Source organism: Trichosurus vulpecula, chromosome 4 (genome assembly GCF_011100635.1).
Source record: "Trichosurus vulpecula isolate mTriVul1 chromosome 4, mTriVul1.pri, whole genome shotgun sequence".
NCBI lineage: Eukaryota > Metazoa > Chordata > Mammalia > Diprotodontia > Phalangeridae > Trichosurus > Trichosurus vulpecula.
The window spans coordinates 20,257,725-20,272,235 of NC_050576.1; the positions used below are offsets into that span (position 1 = coordinate 20,257,725).

The 14,511-nt window shown below is 41.0% G+C and overlaps 1 protein-coding gene across 5 annotated transcripts in view; it reads right to left on the reverse strand.

Annotated features, from left to right (window-relative positions):
* Positions 1-262: 262 nt before the first annotated feature.
* The window catches only part of FGGY (FGGY carbohydrate kinase domain containing), a 512,879-nt gene continuing 498,630 nt past the window's right edge, over positions 263-14,511 (reverse strand). For 4 of the 5 annotated variants that reach the window (XM_036754773.1, XM_036754775.1, XM_036754774.1 and 1 more), the window contains exons 15-16: positions 6,630-6,691; positions 263-472 (exon numbers count right to left, since the gene is read on the reverse strand). In XM_036754773.1, coding sequence (XP_036610668.1) covers positions 388-472; positions 6,630-6,691 — 147 coding nt within the window. In that variant the 3' untranslated portion in view covers positions 263-387. The remainder of the gene's footprint in view (positions 473-6,629; positions 6,692-14,511) is intronic. The other variant, XM_036754776.1, reaches the window with a different exon arrangement.

The following is a 14,511-nucleotide window of genomic DNA, read 5'->3' on the forward strand; positions in this document are numbered from 1 at the left end:
AAGAATGAAATGGTCCTTAGGCATTGAAAACCAAGCCAGAGCTTTGTGGCCAGCTGCTGGATATATCTGTAAGGATTGCTTTGCATTCCTGAGCGCTCTGGAACTTTAGACACTGGTGTTAGTGCTCTGTATAAAATCATCACCCATGACCAAATCAGAGATTAGCAGAGGTGGGAGGAACCTCTGTGACCATCGCATCTAACCCATAGCTAGTTAGAAGAGAACTGCCAAAGACTTTTAGAGGGAAGACTCCATTTCCAGCTTTCCACATCTCAGGCTTCTTTATTCAAGATGACACAGGTGAGGTCTTACCTCATTACAAGTTCCACAAGTAGAGGGTATGACCAGGGCCCAGAGCAGAGCCTTTCTGGCCAAACTGAGCACAGCTCACATGTCGTCATTCATGATGGCTGCGTATTCTTTCTGGTGTTCAACAAGCTTCAAGAATACTTTGTACTTTTTGTCGTAAAATCTGTATTGAAAAAAAGGTGAATTTGATAAATCAGATGAGCCCCAAATAAAACATTTCACATGCTGCTTATACTCAAAAAACATAAAATCTCTTTGATCCTTAAAAAAATTAATATATAGCTTCTACATAGCACTTTAAGGTTTTCAAAGTGCTTTCCAAATGATAGCTTCTTGGAGCCTCACAACAACCCTGAGAGGTACATTCCCATTTTACAGATGAGCAAAACTGAGGCAGACAGAGGTTAAGAAATGTGCTTATCATTACCCATCTAGTAAGTGAGAGTTAATTTGAACTCAGGTCTTCCTGACTCTAGATGAAATACTCTATCCATGGCATCAATTAGGTGCCCTTTGGTTGTTGCTGTTATTGCAAGTGGGAGAGAAGGGTAGTGGGGCCTGGGTTGAGCACAGTGCCTTTGTTGACACATATTTAGATAGACAGACAAAACATTTATGAAGCACTTACTATGTGCCATGTACTGTGTTCTTTGGGGACTGAATTAATAAATAGTCCCATATTGAAGGAGCCATCTTCCACCTAAACTGTGATTTATATTTTTAATCATATTTTGTTGCCTTTATTTGAGATTATTCAATAATAGATTTAGAGTTGGAAGAAACCATTGAAGCCATCTAAATCCAACTCTATCCATTTTACTGATTCAGAAACTGAGGCCCCAAGTTGAGAATTGACTAGCCCAAGGTTATCCACGGTGTAAGTGGCAGAACCAGGATTTTATATTGGGTTCTCTGACTTTCCTCTTGCCCATTCCATCCTCTTTTCTTGGTACCTCAGATTCTTTTTGTCTTTACAAAATGAGAGGTTAGACTGTCTCTCATTCTGAGTACCATGTTTTAGGAGAGACATTGACCAATGGCAGTCAATCCAGAGGCAGGTGGCAAGGGATAAATTGGAGACACGAGTAAGATAATACTTCAAGGATCTATGAGTTCAGCAGCGGGGTAGTCCCTCCATTGATATAGATTTCAATTTCCTAAGCCTTAGTAGATGTTATTTGAAATTTGCTATGGCCAAAAATATCTTCACACCATGTCTGTGGGGTCATAACTTTTTCTTAGGCAGGGCTGGGTCAAGGACACCAGACAATTCACTGGGCCTTTCCAGCTTGATGGAGACAGCCAGAGATTGAGTTTGTCTTTGAGAATCCAAAGACTGGGCAAACTCAGCAACAGGAAATTAAGACCTTCTGCAAGAAGCACTTCTCAACTCCCCCCAATCCTTGTGCCTTCTTCTTGTTGATCCCCCCACCTCAATTTATGTGCATATTCTTGTTTGTCCAGAATTCTTTGTGTGCTGTCTTCCTCCATTGCACTGTGAGCTCCTTGATAAAAGGGACTGTCTTTTGCCTTTCTTTGTGTCCTCAGGGCTTAGCACAGTGCCTGACAAATAATAAATGTGTAATAAAAGTCGTCCTGACTCCAAAGCTGGCTCTATATCCACTATACCATATAGGTCATTGAACAAGAATTTATGAAGCTCCTGCTATGTGCTGGGCACTTTGATAAGCCCCAAGGACAGGAGAGATTAAGTGACTTCCTTAGGGTCACCCTAAGTGTCATAGACAGGATTTGAACCCTTCAGGATTCCAATTCCAATGTTCTATCCACTGTAACATGCTGTCATTAATTGTGTCTCCCTTAGCCTTACAATTCCCCAATGACACTTTTTAGAGTCTTAAAGAAGATATCTGATCCACAGGCTCCTCGCTACTGAGAAGATAAATATCTCCTGATGTTTTTAATCTGAAAATAAAGCCCACCCATTCTAAGCTTTTCCCCAAAATCAATATTTCCTGTGTCCATGTCAGAGCAGAGACTCTTGACGCCTAGGACTGGGGTTCATATTCTGTCTCTGAGGCTTACTGCTTGGGTCATGTTAGGCAATTCACTCTTTTCCCTGAGTTTTAGCTGCAACCTGAGGGCTTTGACGTCAATGGCATCTGAAGTCCCTTCTATCTCTCAAGCAATCACCTCTGAGATGATTTCTGTCCCCTCTGAAGAGGATGATGATCTCCACAGAGACCTTTTCATGACTCAAGAGTGATCATTTTCCTTTCCTTGCAAGACATGCCACATGCCTGAAGATGGCGCCCCAACACTTCTTGTGCAATTTCAGGGCCTGTTAATGATATCTATAGAATTATAGAAAAGCACAGATGAAGGAAGCATTAGGTATCATAGAATCAAAGATCGGCATCTCCATCATTAAGCAGTGCGGGGCATGTGGTAGATGCTGAATAAATGCTTGTTGAATGATTGACTGAATATTCAATGGTCTGGAATCCAGATAAGCTAACAGAGTTATCACCAGGTATCCAAGATATTAAATAAATAAAAGCTCAAGGTCATACAATCATAGACTGGGAGCTAGAATGAGCCTCAGAAGCCATTGCATCCAAGCCTCTCATTTTATAGTGAAAGAAACTGTGGCCCATGGGGGTGATGGGATTTGCCCATAGTCACACAGGAAATGAGTGTCAGGGAGGACGTTATTATTAAGGTCCTCCAAGTCTAGAGCCAGGGCTCTTTGGCTTTCCTTTTGCTCAGTGCTCTTGGCTTCTATGAGAAGCCACCAGAAGAAGAGGAAAAGCTCTCAGCTGGGGATGGGTTTCACCCATCACCCATTCACCTGTGTGCTAGAATCAATCAATTGACAAGCTTTTATTAATCAACTGCTTTGAGTTTGGTGCTGTGCTAGGCTTTGGGGATACAAAGGCACCAGCGATGGTGGCCCTGCCCTCAAGGAGCTTATTTTCTATTGGTAGAGAGAATGTGTATGTGTATATATGTGTACGTATGTAAATAGATAGATACCAATGTATCATAAATCTTTATATAGAGAGAGCCTAGGAATGTTCTCTCTCTCTCTCTCTCTCTCTCTCTCTCTCTCTCTCTCTCTCTTTCTCTCTCTCTCTCTTTCTCTCTCTCTCTCTCTGTCTTTGTGTTTCACTTTCTCTCTCCACGCATGTATACATATACATTATATATATAATACATGCCAACATATGTATTTATGTATACATATATACATATATTATACATCTTATGTATACATATTTAGTATATGTATAGCTATCTATACTAAATACAAACTAATTTTTTGAAAGAAGGAAGCAGTAGCTGGGGAGTGGGATCAGGAAAAGCTTCATGCAGAAGGTGTGACCTTTGAACTGTGTCTTGAAAGAAAGCAGGGCTACCAATAGGTTGAGGGGAGGAGGGAGGACGTTTGAGGCATGGGAGATGACCATTGCAAAGACCCAGGATCGGAGATGGAATGTCATGTGTAGGAGATAGTAACAAGGCCAGGATGGCTGTAGCGTGGGCTGTGTGGAGGGGAGTCATAGGGGACAGCCTGAGAAGGTCTGGGCTGGAATCCTAGCCCTCCTAAAAGCACATCCTTTTTGCCTCCCTGAGCTTCCATTTTCTCATCTGCCAATGGGTGGTGACCATTCTTTTCCCAACGGCTTCCTGTTGTTGTCCATCCCTTGTTTTCCAAGAGGACCTATTCAAGGGGGAAGCCTTGACTTGTGTGTGAATTGGATTTAAGCGAGGCAGTTGCACTAAGTCATCAGTCTCACTTTCTCTTCTAGAGTTATCAAAGTCCGGTGGCAGGACAAAAGTCAAGATGACCAGTGATGGCCCAACACACAGTGGATGGCCTTGGTGTTTTCGATGCCCGGCTGAGCTCTATGCTTTCCACGACACCTGCTTCAGTCACCTTCATGGCTGTTGGAACAAATTGTTCTCATCTGTCCCTTCCACAGGGGAAGTCTTCATAACTTCGGGGTAGACACCCCACTAACTCAACAACAGGTTTGAAATCTTTCAGCTATTCTCAACCTAGTTTAGCCTGCCTGTGCACATAATGAAATGGGCTGGGGGTCTGCGGCTCCAAGGGCCATTCTCTCTGACTGCAGGCTGACAGCCTTCTAGGGAAGCTTTGAGGAAAGTGATCTGTACACCTGAGAGCATTTTTGAAATGTGGCTTAGAGTTCAACAGGGCTATAGGAATAGCCAGCATTCCTCTAGGGTTTTAAGGTTTCCCACTCACTTTATCAATATGATCGCATTTGATTATTACAACAACCCTGAGAGGCAGATACAGTTATTTTCCCCACTTTCATTGAAGGGGAAACTGAGGCAGACAGCAATCAAATGACTTGTCCAGGGTCACACAGCTAGTAAGCATCTAAGGCTGTATTCAAACTCAAGTCTTCCTGACCTCAGGACTGCATCTATCCACCATACCATCTAGCTACACATATGTATACACAAATAAATACATCCATGTATGTATGTATATATATATACATATATATTGACAGCAGTAAATATAATAAATAATAACATCTAATATTCCCTTCTATATACGTATATGGACCACACACACCCCTACAGGAAATTCCCCTTCTCTATGGGGCATTAAGGCGTGCAAAGCGTTTTCCTTACCTTTCCTGGTAGATGGTCGTGGCAGTTGTTAAGTTAGGCAGAGAAGTTAAAAGGCTTGCTCATAAAGGTCCAGCTGGCAGGAATCAGAGCTGGGATTTGAACCTAGGTTTCCTTTTCTAAATCTAGAACACTGCCAGCTTGGCAATCATCATTCTTGAGGGAGAACATAGTACAGAGAGATGCTTCCTGATGGAGCTAGCCCACAATGCAGTACAATCCTTGGGAAGCAGTGAGTTCCCCATGTTCAGATGTATTCAAGTATCAATGACCTTCCATCTGCATTTCTATTGAGGGAAGTCATGCTTCATATAGGATAGCAACTGCAGACTTTAAATATTCCTTTTGGCTCCAGGATTTGAGGATGCTTGATTGATTCTCAGATGTCACTACAAAATTGAATGTTTTTTCTTTCGGTGCCAAGCTTACTTTGAACATGTTTTTAATTCCAAATCTAAAACACTTCCCTATAACCACAGCCCTAACTCACATTCTTGAGTTTACAGGTTCAAAGTAAAGTTAATCAGCCACTCATAGCAGAATTCTGGTTACCAACCAGATAAAAACAAAGATGAGCGTTCACTCTTTCCTTTGGTCCCTCATCAGTGAGTTCTCATTGATCAGATCCCAGAAATCTACAGACGATGCTAATCGTAGGATCATTGATTTATAAAGGAGAGGAACCTTAGAGGTCATCTAAGGGCAGCTAGAGGGCACCATAGTGCATAGAGGGCCAGGCCTGGATTCAGGAAGATTCATCTTCTTGAGTTCAAATCCGGCCCCAGACACTTACTAGCTGTGTGACCCCAGGCAAGTCGCATCACGTTGTTTGCCTCGGTTTCCTCATCTGCAAAATGAGCTGAAGAAGGAAATGGCAAACCACTCTAGTATCTGTGCCAGGAAAACCCCAAATGGGGTCACACAGATTTAGACATTACTGAAAATGACTCAACAAGAACAACAAAACCAACAGTCCAACCTCCTTGTTTTACCCAAGAAGGAGCCTGAGGCCCGAGGAACTGAAGATTATCCAAGATGGCTTAGCACAGTGGATAGAGCCTTGGACTTGGAGTCAGGAAGACCCAGGTTCAAATCTCACCTCAGAACTTACCACCTTTGTGACCACGGGCAAATTGCTTAATGTATCTCAGGCATCAATTTCCTCGTCTTTCCAAGAGAACAGGGTGGACTCGAAGACCTCTAATAGCCCTTCCAGCTCTAAAGCTAAGATCATCTGAGTCTCTAAAGACAAATTCAGGGTTCTTTCCATGCAACTGAGCCTTTGGACCAACGATTTCTCCCACGTCCTGAATGATCTCTCGATGTCTCTGCTCGTCTCTGCCTCTCAAAATGGGGCTCAGTTCATGTTCCCCACCCCTGTTCCAGAGCCCTTACAAATCCTCCCCTTGATCTCCACAGCTGGAATTGCTTTCTTCATTTTTTCTAAAATAATATATTGCCTTCTCTCTTTTGTCCCAGCATGCTCTTATCTTGCACTAGAAGTGTGTGTCCATGTTGTATTCCTCCCCCTCTGCTAGACTACAGAGTCCCCAAGGGCCAATCCCCCATGCCTAGCACAGTGCCTTGTGCAAAAGAGGCACTGAATCAATGCTTTTTGAATGGTCAGTATGTCCACTCTGGAAGGGATATTGATCCCTAAGCACAAGACGCATGTAAAAATGGTTGTTTACCTCTTCTCCTCAGGTCTGGGGAACACAACCTTCCCAACTTTTCCCATTCTTGCCATTGCCTCCTGTTGAACAATAAACACAGAACAACGTGGGCTTTTGTTCCAAACCATCATAACCAGAGGAAGATATTTTGCAAAATAAGAACATTCAGACTTGGACAAGTTTGGGTTTATTTTTTTTTAAGTCAGTTGGTCTATTGTGTCTTTGACCTCTTTATTTTTATAATCTTAAAATTAAAAAAAAAGTTGTTTTTATTTTTACATTTCATTTATGTCTGAAAAAAACACCCAGAAACTCTCTTCTTTCTTCCCTCCCCTGTAACAAAGGTTAGAGAAGAAAAATAAAGTTCAGCAAAACCAGCTGACATATGAGCCGTGTCTGAAACCACATGCAACACCTCCCTCTTCCCCCTCCCCCAGCATTGAATGTTCCCATATTCTGTAGTCTTGGCCAATTCACCATGTGTGAGCTAACTACAGGGTCTGCTATTGTAGGTGCTTCATAAATGTTTACATGATTGATTGTGAGGTGAAACTTCAGAAGAGTTTTAATTTCTATATTGCTTGTTATTAGTGATATGGTTGCTAATTTTTTAATTTGAGGTCCTTTTGTTCATGTCCTAGACCAACGGTTCTCAATATATGGCCCAGCAATCCCTGGGGGTCACCAAGATCCTTTCAGGAGGTTCATGAAGTCAAAACTATTTTCATAATAGGAAAACAATTTAATTTCTAACATACTAACATGTGTATGTATATATGCATTTGTATATAAGATTGTAAAGGGATTCTGAGACCAAAAAATTTAAGAACTACTGTTCTAGGCCATTTATCTATTGGGGAATGGCTTGTGGCCTTGGATATTTGGTTTAGTTTCCTATAGGACTTGTATATGAGACTCAGATTAGAAAAACTGAATGTGAAGATTTCTTACCCACTCACCCTTTCTCTTCTTGTCCTAGCTGCATTACTTTTATTTATGGAAAAGCTTTTCAATTTCAAGTTTCATTTTCTTTTATCTTTTGTAATTGCCTGTCCTTTGTTTGGTCAAAAGTGATCTCTCCAACCAATTGGGAACAATATCTCCATCCACTTTTCTCAAGTTTTAAAAGATGATATGACCTTTTATATTTAAGTACTCAGAATGTATTAATTATGCTGGCTAACTCTCCCAAACCTTTTTTTTTTTTTTGGTTTGGCCAAATTGCTTTCCAGATTGCTAAAAAGATTTCGTCAAATTAAAGTGTTCTCCCACAAGTACTTCATGTACTAAGCTCCATTGAACGCTGGGTTACTGAGTGTTGTTGCTTCCAATTTTTTGATTATCTAATATGTTACACTGATCTATTTGTCTATTTTTAAAATATCCCAGAAAGATTTGGTCATTATTGTTTTATAATATAATTTGAGTTCTGGAAATCCCTACATTGCTCCCACTCCCCCCCCCTCCATTATTTCTAGATTCTAGACCATTTTACCCTTTCCAAATAAATTTTGTTATAATTTTGTCTTGTTTTGTAAAGTACTCCCTGGCAGTTCATTAAGTGCAGCACTGAATATGCAAATTAATTTAGGTAGTATTGTCATTTCAATTACATTAGCAGTCATGTGGCCTAACTGTGAGTAGTAAATATCCCTATCTACCTTTAATATGTAATGAGCATTTTGCAATTGTATTTATAGTCTTCAGTGTATTCCAGGAGCTTGACTTCCAGGTTTTTATTTTATTGTCATTATATATGAGATTTCTCTACCATTTTCTCTTGATTATCTATTATTCTAAGTAGAAAAAAAAACAATCTTTAGGTTGATATTTTAAGTTTGTCCCAAACATTCTATATTATTATAAAGAACTAGTTAAACTGTTGGATCAACAGAATTTACCTTTTGTTAGTCAAAGATCTTTGATCACAAGCAACCTCCATGTAGTGTATGTATGTGTGTGTATACATATATGTATAAGATATTTTTGTTACTGTTTCTCAGTTGTGTCTGACTCTCTGTGACCCCGTTTGGGATTTTATTGGCAGAGATATTGAAGTGGTTTGTCATTTCCTTTTCCAACTCATTTTACAGATGAAGAAAATGAGGCAAACATGGTGAAGAGACTTGCCCAGGGTCACACAGCTAGGAGGTGTCTGAGGCCAGATTTGCTCTGCATATAACACACACATACACACACACACACACACACACACTTCTGTTCAGAGACAGAAGTAAAATCAAAAACAGTTGGAAGAGTACACAAGGTATTATAAAACACAAGAAAGCCACACAAGGAGAGATATGGAGAGAGTATACAGTTCCAGATATGATTTTGTAACATCTTACAACATTGTTCCCTACAGTGGCAAGAAACACTGGGGAAAAAAGCATATTGTGGAAGGTTTGGGGATCAGTCTAGAAGATTCACAGAAAACCCCAGAGATACTTATTTAAATTATATCTTCACAATAGCAAATTTAACACAATTATTTAATCAGAAAATCCCTTAATTCTTTAGAATTCTACACTATTTAGAAATGACAATTTTTTAGAAATGACAATTTTGTGTATTTATTTTGAATCCTACTATTTTACTGAAGATCTGAGTTCAAATTTGATCTCAGATGCTTTGCTAGCTGTGTGACCCTGGTCAAATCACTTAACCCTATTTGCCTCAGTTTCCTCATCTGTAAAATGAGCTGGAGAAGGAAATGGCAAACCACTCCAGGACCTCTGCCAAGAAAACCCTGAGTGAGGTTACAAAGAGAAGAGTCAGACATGAATGAAAGGAGAGAACAATAAATAAGTACTTGCAAGACATTTTACTAGACTAGAGCAGGTAAATGCCAGGACTCAGAGTGAGCTAAGTAACTCCCCAGAAGCATCATCTTTTTTTCCCTCTCCCAGAAGCCAGGGCTCTCTAAATGTCCTTAGCCTGTGGCACAGATAGAGTGGAACCAAGACCTACTGGATTTGGATCCTCCCTCATACACTTGGCCAAGTGACCCTAAGTAAGTCACCTAATGTTTCCGAGTACCAGTTTCATCTTGTGTGAAAGAAGATTAATAAGAGCACCTCCCCACTCAGGTTTTTGAGGCTCAAATGAGATGCTGCCTAGAAAGCAATTTTCAAGTGTTAAAGATCTGTAGAAATGCCAATGAAGTTCACAGTGATGATGACTCTGAAGGGAACCTTTGCATAGTATGTGGGTTCTTTACCTGGGCTCCATAAAATTATTCTTACTACTTTTGGTGAGACAATCAAGGTTAAGTGACTTGCCCAGGGTCACACAGATATTAAGTGTCAAGGGTCTGAGGCTGGATTTGAACTCAGGTGCTACTAACCCCAGGGCCAGTGCTCTATCCACAGCATCACCTAGCTGCCCCTCATACAATTATTTTTAAAGTATATTTTGATAGCTATATTTTAGTATATTTAGTTTTCTTTGAAACCCTGTAAATATTATTTATGTGTTTAAACATTGTTCTTAGGAGGGGTCCATAGGCTTTACTAGATTGCCAAAGGGGACCAGTTTAATGAACTAAGAACTAGCTGAGGAGACCTGGGTTCAGGGACTGCCTGTAGTACTTCTTGGCTGCATGATCCTGAGCAAGTTAATGAACTACTCATCTTTTCTGTATATGTTTCCTTTCCTATTAGCTGCACTCTTTGGAGGCCATTCCACCATTATCACCCCCTCACCTGGAGGGGAGATTGTTTCAGACTTAGCACCCTCAGTAATGGACCCTTCTGAATAGAGGGCTGGATGGTGGAGCAAATCCCCACCCCCACCCCCAGCCCATTTTTCTGTTTCTTTTGTGTGCTGTCTTCACCTAGTAGACTGTATGTTCCTTGAAGGCAGAGGCCATTTTGACTTTTCTCATTTCTTTTTTTTTTAAATGCATAAGAGAAAATAATAGAATTATAAAGGAAACCCGTTATATTGACCTAAAGATGCAATTTCCCCACCCAAATTCCTGAACCCCCTGAAATCTATCCATGGAACTCCAAGATGAACCCTGCTCTAAGATACAAAATGGCAGAGAACATCGTGGTGTATAGTGGTAGAAGGGACTTCCTCTTCTGGGAGTTGCACATACCAATGAAATCCCAGGTCCAGTCCAAATCATCATTACTTAGAAATTTAATATGTACATATTGGTGACATTCTCAGTGTCTCAGCCCATCAAAAAGGGCTAAACTGATTTTTCTAATTTGTCCAAATAATTTGCTTCTAACAGCAACTCCACTAACCCTCGGGCTGCGGGCAAGCTGGAAATTACCACCACTTAAATGAATTGATTACAGAAATGCTGACAAAAGGCTAAATATAGGGCTCCTCTAACATCTCCATCCCCAGAAAGGCTTTCTTTGAAGCTGGCCTCCAAACTCATGCTTCTGTCCTCAGGAGCCAGGCTGCCCCAATGGGAAGCACGCTACCCCCTTTGTTGGTGTGTCTAGACAGCACAATGGGCACACTGATGGGCTTCTTTCTTTCTTGCCCACACAATGGGAGCTTTAAAACAACAACAGCGACAAAAACCAAAGTATTTTGTAAAATAGCATTTTAATCATTTCTTTTCTCTCTCTCCACAAAGGCAATGCTATAATTATACCCTGAAAGTTCCCATTTGATCGTCACTTCTCAAAGGCTATGAGGGGCTTTGGGGGGAAGAACATAGAGGCTCTGTGGCCACACCAATAAAAGACCACATTCATGGCTCTGGACTCTTTGTCCCAGTCTCAAGGCTGGGGGAGCTCGGAGTTGGTAAACACCCTGCTTCCCCATCAGAGCCTCTTGGGGAAAAGAAAAAGTCCTTCTGTGAGTGGAGGGCAGATGCCAGATTCTCATCTTTTACAAAATGGTCAAGCCCACATTCTAAGAGTACCCCACCCCCACTCTCCAAGGGTGTGTAGAGAGCTGGGTGGGAGTAGGGTGGCCTGCTGGTCAATGAATCACCATTTTAAACTGCCCTAAAGAAGTGGCTTCCATGCAAGGAAAGTCACAAGTCTGACAGGTATGTAAGAAACAGTTTGACATATACTGGGGGAAAGCTTTTCTTTTGGAGTCTAGATATGTGGGCTCCTGTTCCCATTCCAGTAGAAAGACACATGTCATTCAACCATCACTTGAAGATGCCTAGTGAGTGGCAGCCCAAGATACATTGAGGCAGCCCCTTGTACTATGACAGCTCTGATTGGGAAGCATCTTCTTAGATGGAGGTATTTGTGTTGCATCCAGGAATCTAGGAGGACAGTATATAGAATATATTCAGTATATTAAGTTTCCAACTTAAATGTGCCTAAATTTACCTCTCTGCCTGGTTCTGTCCTCTGGGACCAAGCAGAACAAACCAATAGTCAATTAACAAGCATTTATTAAGCCCTGAAGGCTGGGCTGAATCTTTCTTCTTGGCATCTATCGTTTCCTTACTAAATCTTTTCTTCTCTTGGCTAAACATGTCTTGTTTCTTCATCCAGGATTCATGTGGCAAGTACTTGGAATCTTTTACCATTATGGCTGCCCTTTCCCAGATACTCTTGATATTATCAATACTACTTCTAAAATATGGTACCCTAAACTTATCACAAATGTAGACTGAGCAAGGACAGAATACAGGGAGATGAATCTTCTCTTATGAATTTAATATAATTCCCTCATTTCAGAAATGAATGAATCCATCAATTGTTCCACAAGCATTTATAAAGCACCTATTATGTGTTGGGCATTATGTTAGGATGATGAGGACTTTGGGCTTGTATTCCACTTAGGAAGACAACAAGTACATAGACTAAGTACAATTTGAACATACTGAATGAATACAGGGTAGTTTTGGGAGGGAGGCTACTAGCGACTAGGAGATCAGGAGAGGCTCATGCAGAAGGTGACCCAAACTAAGTCTTGAAAGAAATCAGGGATTGAGTTGAGGTAGGAGTGCTTTATGAGGCATGGAAGACAGCCAGCTAGAAGGCTTGGAGGTGGGAGATACAACAAGCAGGCAGCTAAGTAGTAGCTAGATCAGTGCCCCTGCAGTCAGGAAGAAGTGAGTTCAAACCCTGCCTCAGACACTTACTGTGTGACCCAATGCAAGTCACTTAAATGTCCATCTGCCTCAGTTACCTGATCTGTAAAATGTGGATAATAATCCTAGATTGTTGGGGGGCTCAAACGAGATAACATTTGTGACGTGCTTGGCAATACTAAAAGGGCTAAGAATGTTAGCTTTTAAAGAGGCCAGTGTGGCTGGATCATTGAGGACATGAAGGGAAGTAATATGTAAGAAGGATGGAAAATGATGAGGGTACAGGTGGTGAAGAGCTTTGAGTGTCAAACAAGAGTCTATATTTGGTCCTAGAGGTAGCCGGGAGCCATTGCTATGTATTGATTATTGATTGAGAAGTTGGGACATGGTGAGAGCTGCACTTTAGCAAACTCTCTTTAAGGACAATGTGGAAGCTGAATTGGAGAGAGAAGGATCTAGAGGCATGCAGACCAATCCTTGACTGCAATTTAATAATAAAAATAATATCTGACATTTATAGAATACTTTAAGGTTTATAATTAATAACAGCTAAAATTTATATTTCACTTTAAGATTTGTAAGGTACTTTACAAACATGGTCTCATTCGAGTCTCCTGGGAAGAGAGTGCTGTCATCCACATTTTACAGATGGGGAAACTGAGACAGACAGAGGTTAAGTGATTTGCCCAAAGTCACGCAGCAAGTGTCTGAAGCTCGATTTGAATTTAGGACTTCTTGATTGAAAAATCCAACATGTTAATCTAGCTGTATTCAACAAAAATACAGGTAAAATGCTTCAAACATATTATTTCATTTGATCTTCACAACCCTGTGAAGTAGGTGCTACTATGATGTCCATTTTGCAGATTAGAAGATTGAGGCTCAGTGAGGTACAATGACATATGCAGCTAGTAAGTAGCTGAGGTAAGATTCAATCCAGGTCTTAGAAATGCCAGCTTTTACATGCCACCCATTGCCCCATACAGCCTCTGACAGGAAGAGCAAGTGAACAGAACCCAATGAAAAGAACTCTACGTTCAGTGACTTTTCCACTTTGGAAATATAATATTTATTTTTGTATATTTATTCAAGATCATCTATATTCTTAAAACAATGGCAACAAAACCAAAAATTCTCAGAAAAAAAGATGCCACCAACCCCACCACCTGTGTTTCTGGATATCAGCCCCCTTAGAGTTCAGAAAGAAGTAGAAATTCAATCTTTCTTCTAGATTAAATTACCAGAGACAACAGGACTGTATGGGATAGAAGCTCTATATTCAGAGTCCAAAACTTCTGACTCTGCCGCTAATTTGCCATGCGACTTTGGGAAAATGTATGCCCTCTCTGACCCTCAGTTTGTAAAATGAGGTTTTTCTGAGTGATCTCTTATGGACCTTCCAGGTCTAAAAAATTCCATGGCTTTGATGCTAACACCTTTGGTATTGACGAGGGCATTTTGAATTATAGAAGTGGTGGAGAACTGGGCATTTGGTCCACCTATCTAGTTTTTATGATCTTCCTTTCAGGACTGTCCAGTACCCTCATGGACTTGGGGGTGACAGGGGTGGTTACCAAGCTGGCTAGGAATTATATTTTTGAGAGAGGCTGATTGCCAGAGGGTTGGCCACACTGGTAAATTCTTCAGCCATGAAAATCAATAAAACATGGAGGAATCCAGACCTGCAGAGAGAGCGTCCATGCTGGTGAATCATGGATCTTTCACAGTATCACCATTCTAAGTAGCACTGAGATGCCTAAAGGCAGCTCAGTGATACAGCAGGCCGTGTGGGTGTTGGGCCTGAACTTAGAAAGGCCCAAATTCGAATCTTGCCTCCAGCAATCAGAAATGGTAAGACCCTGGGTTTCCATCTCC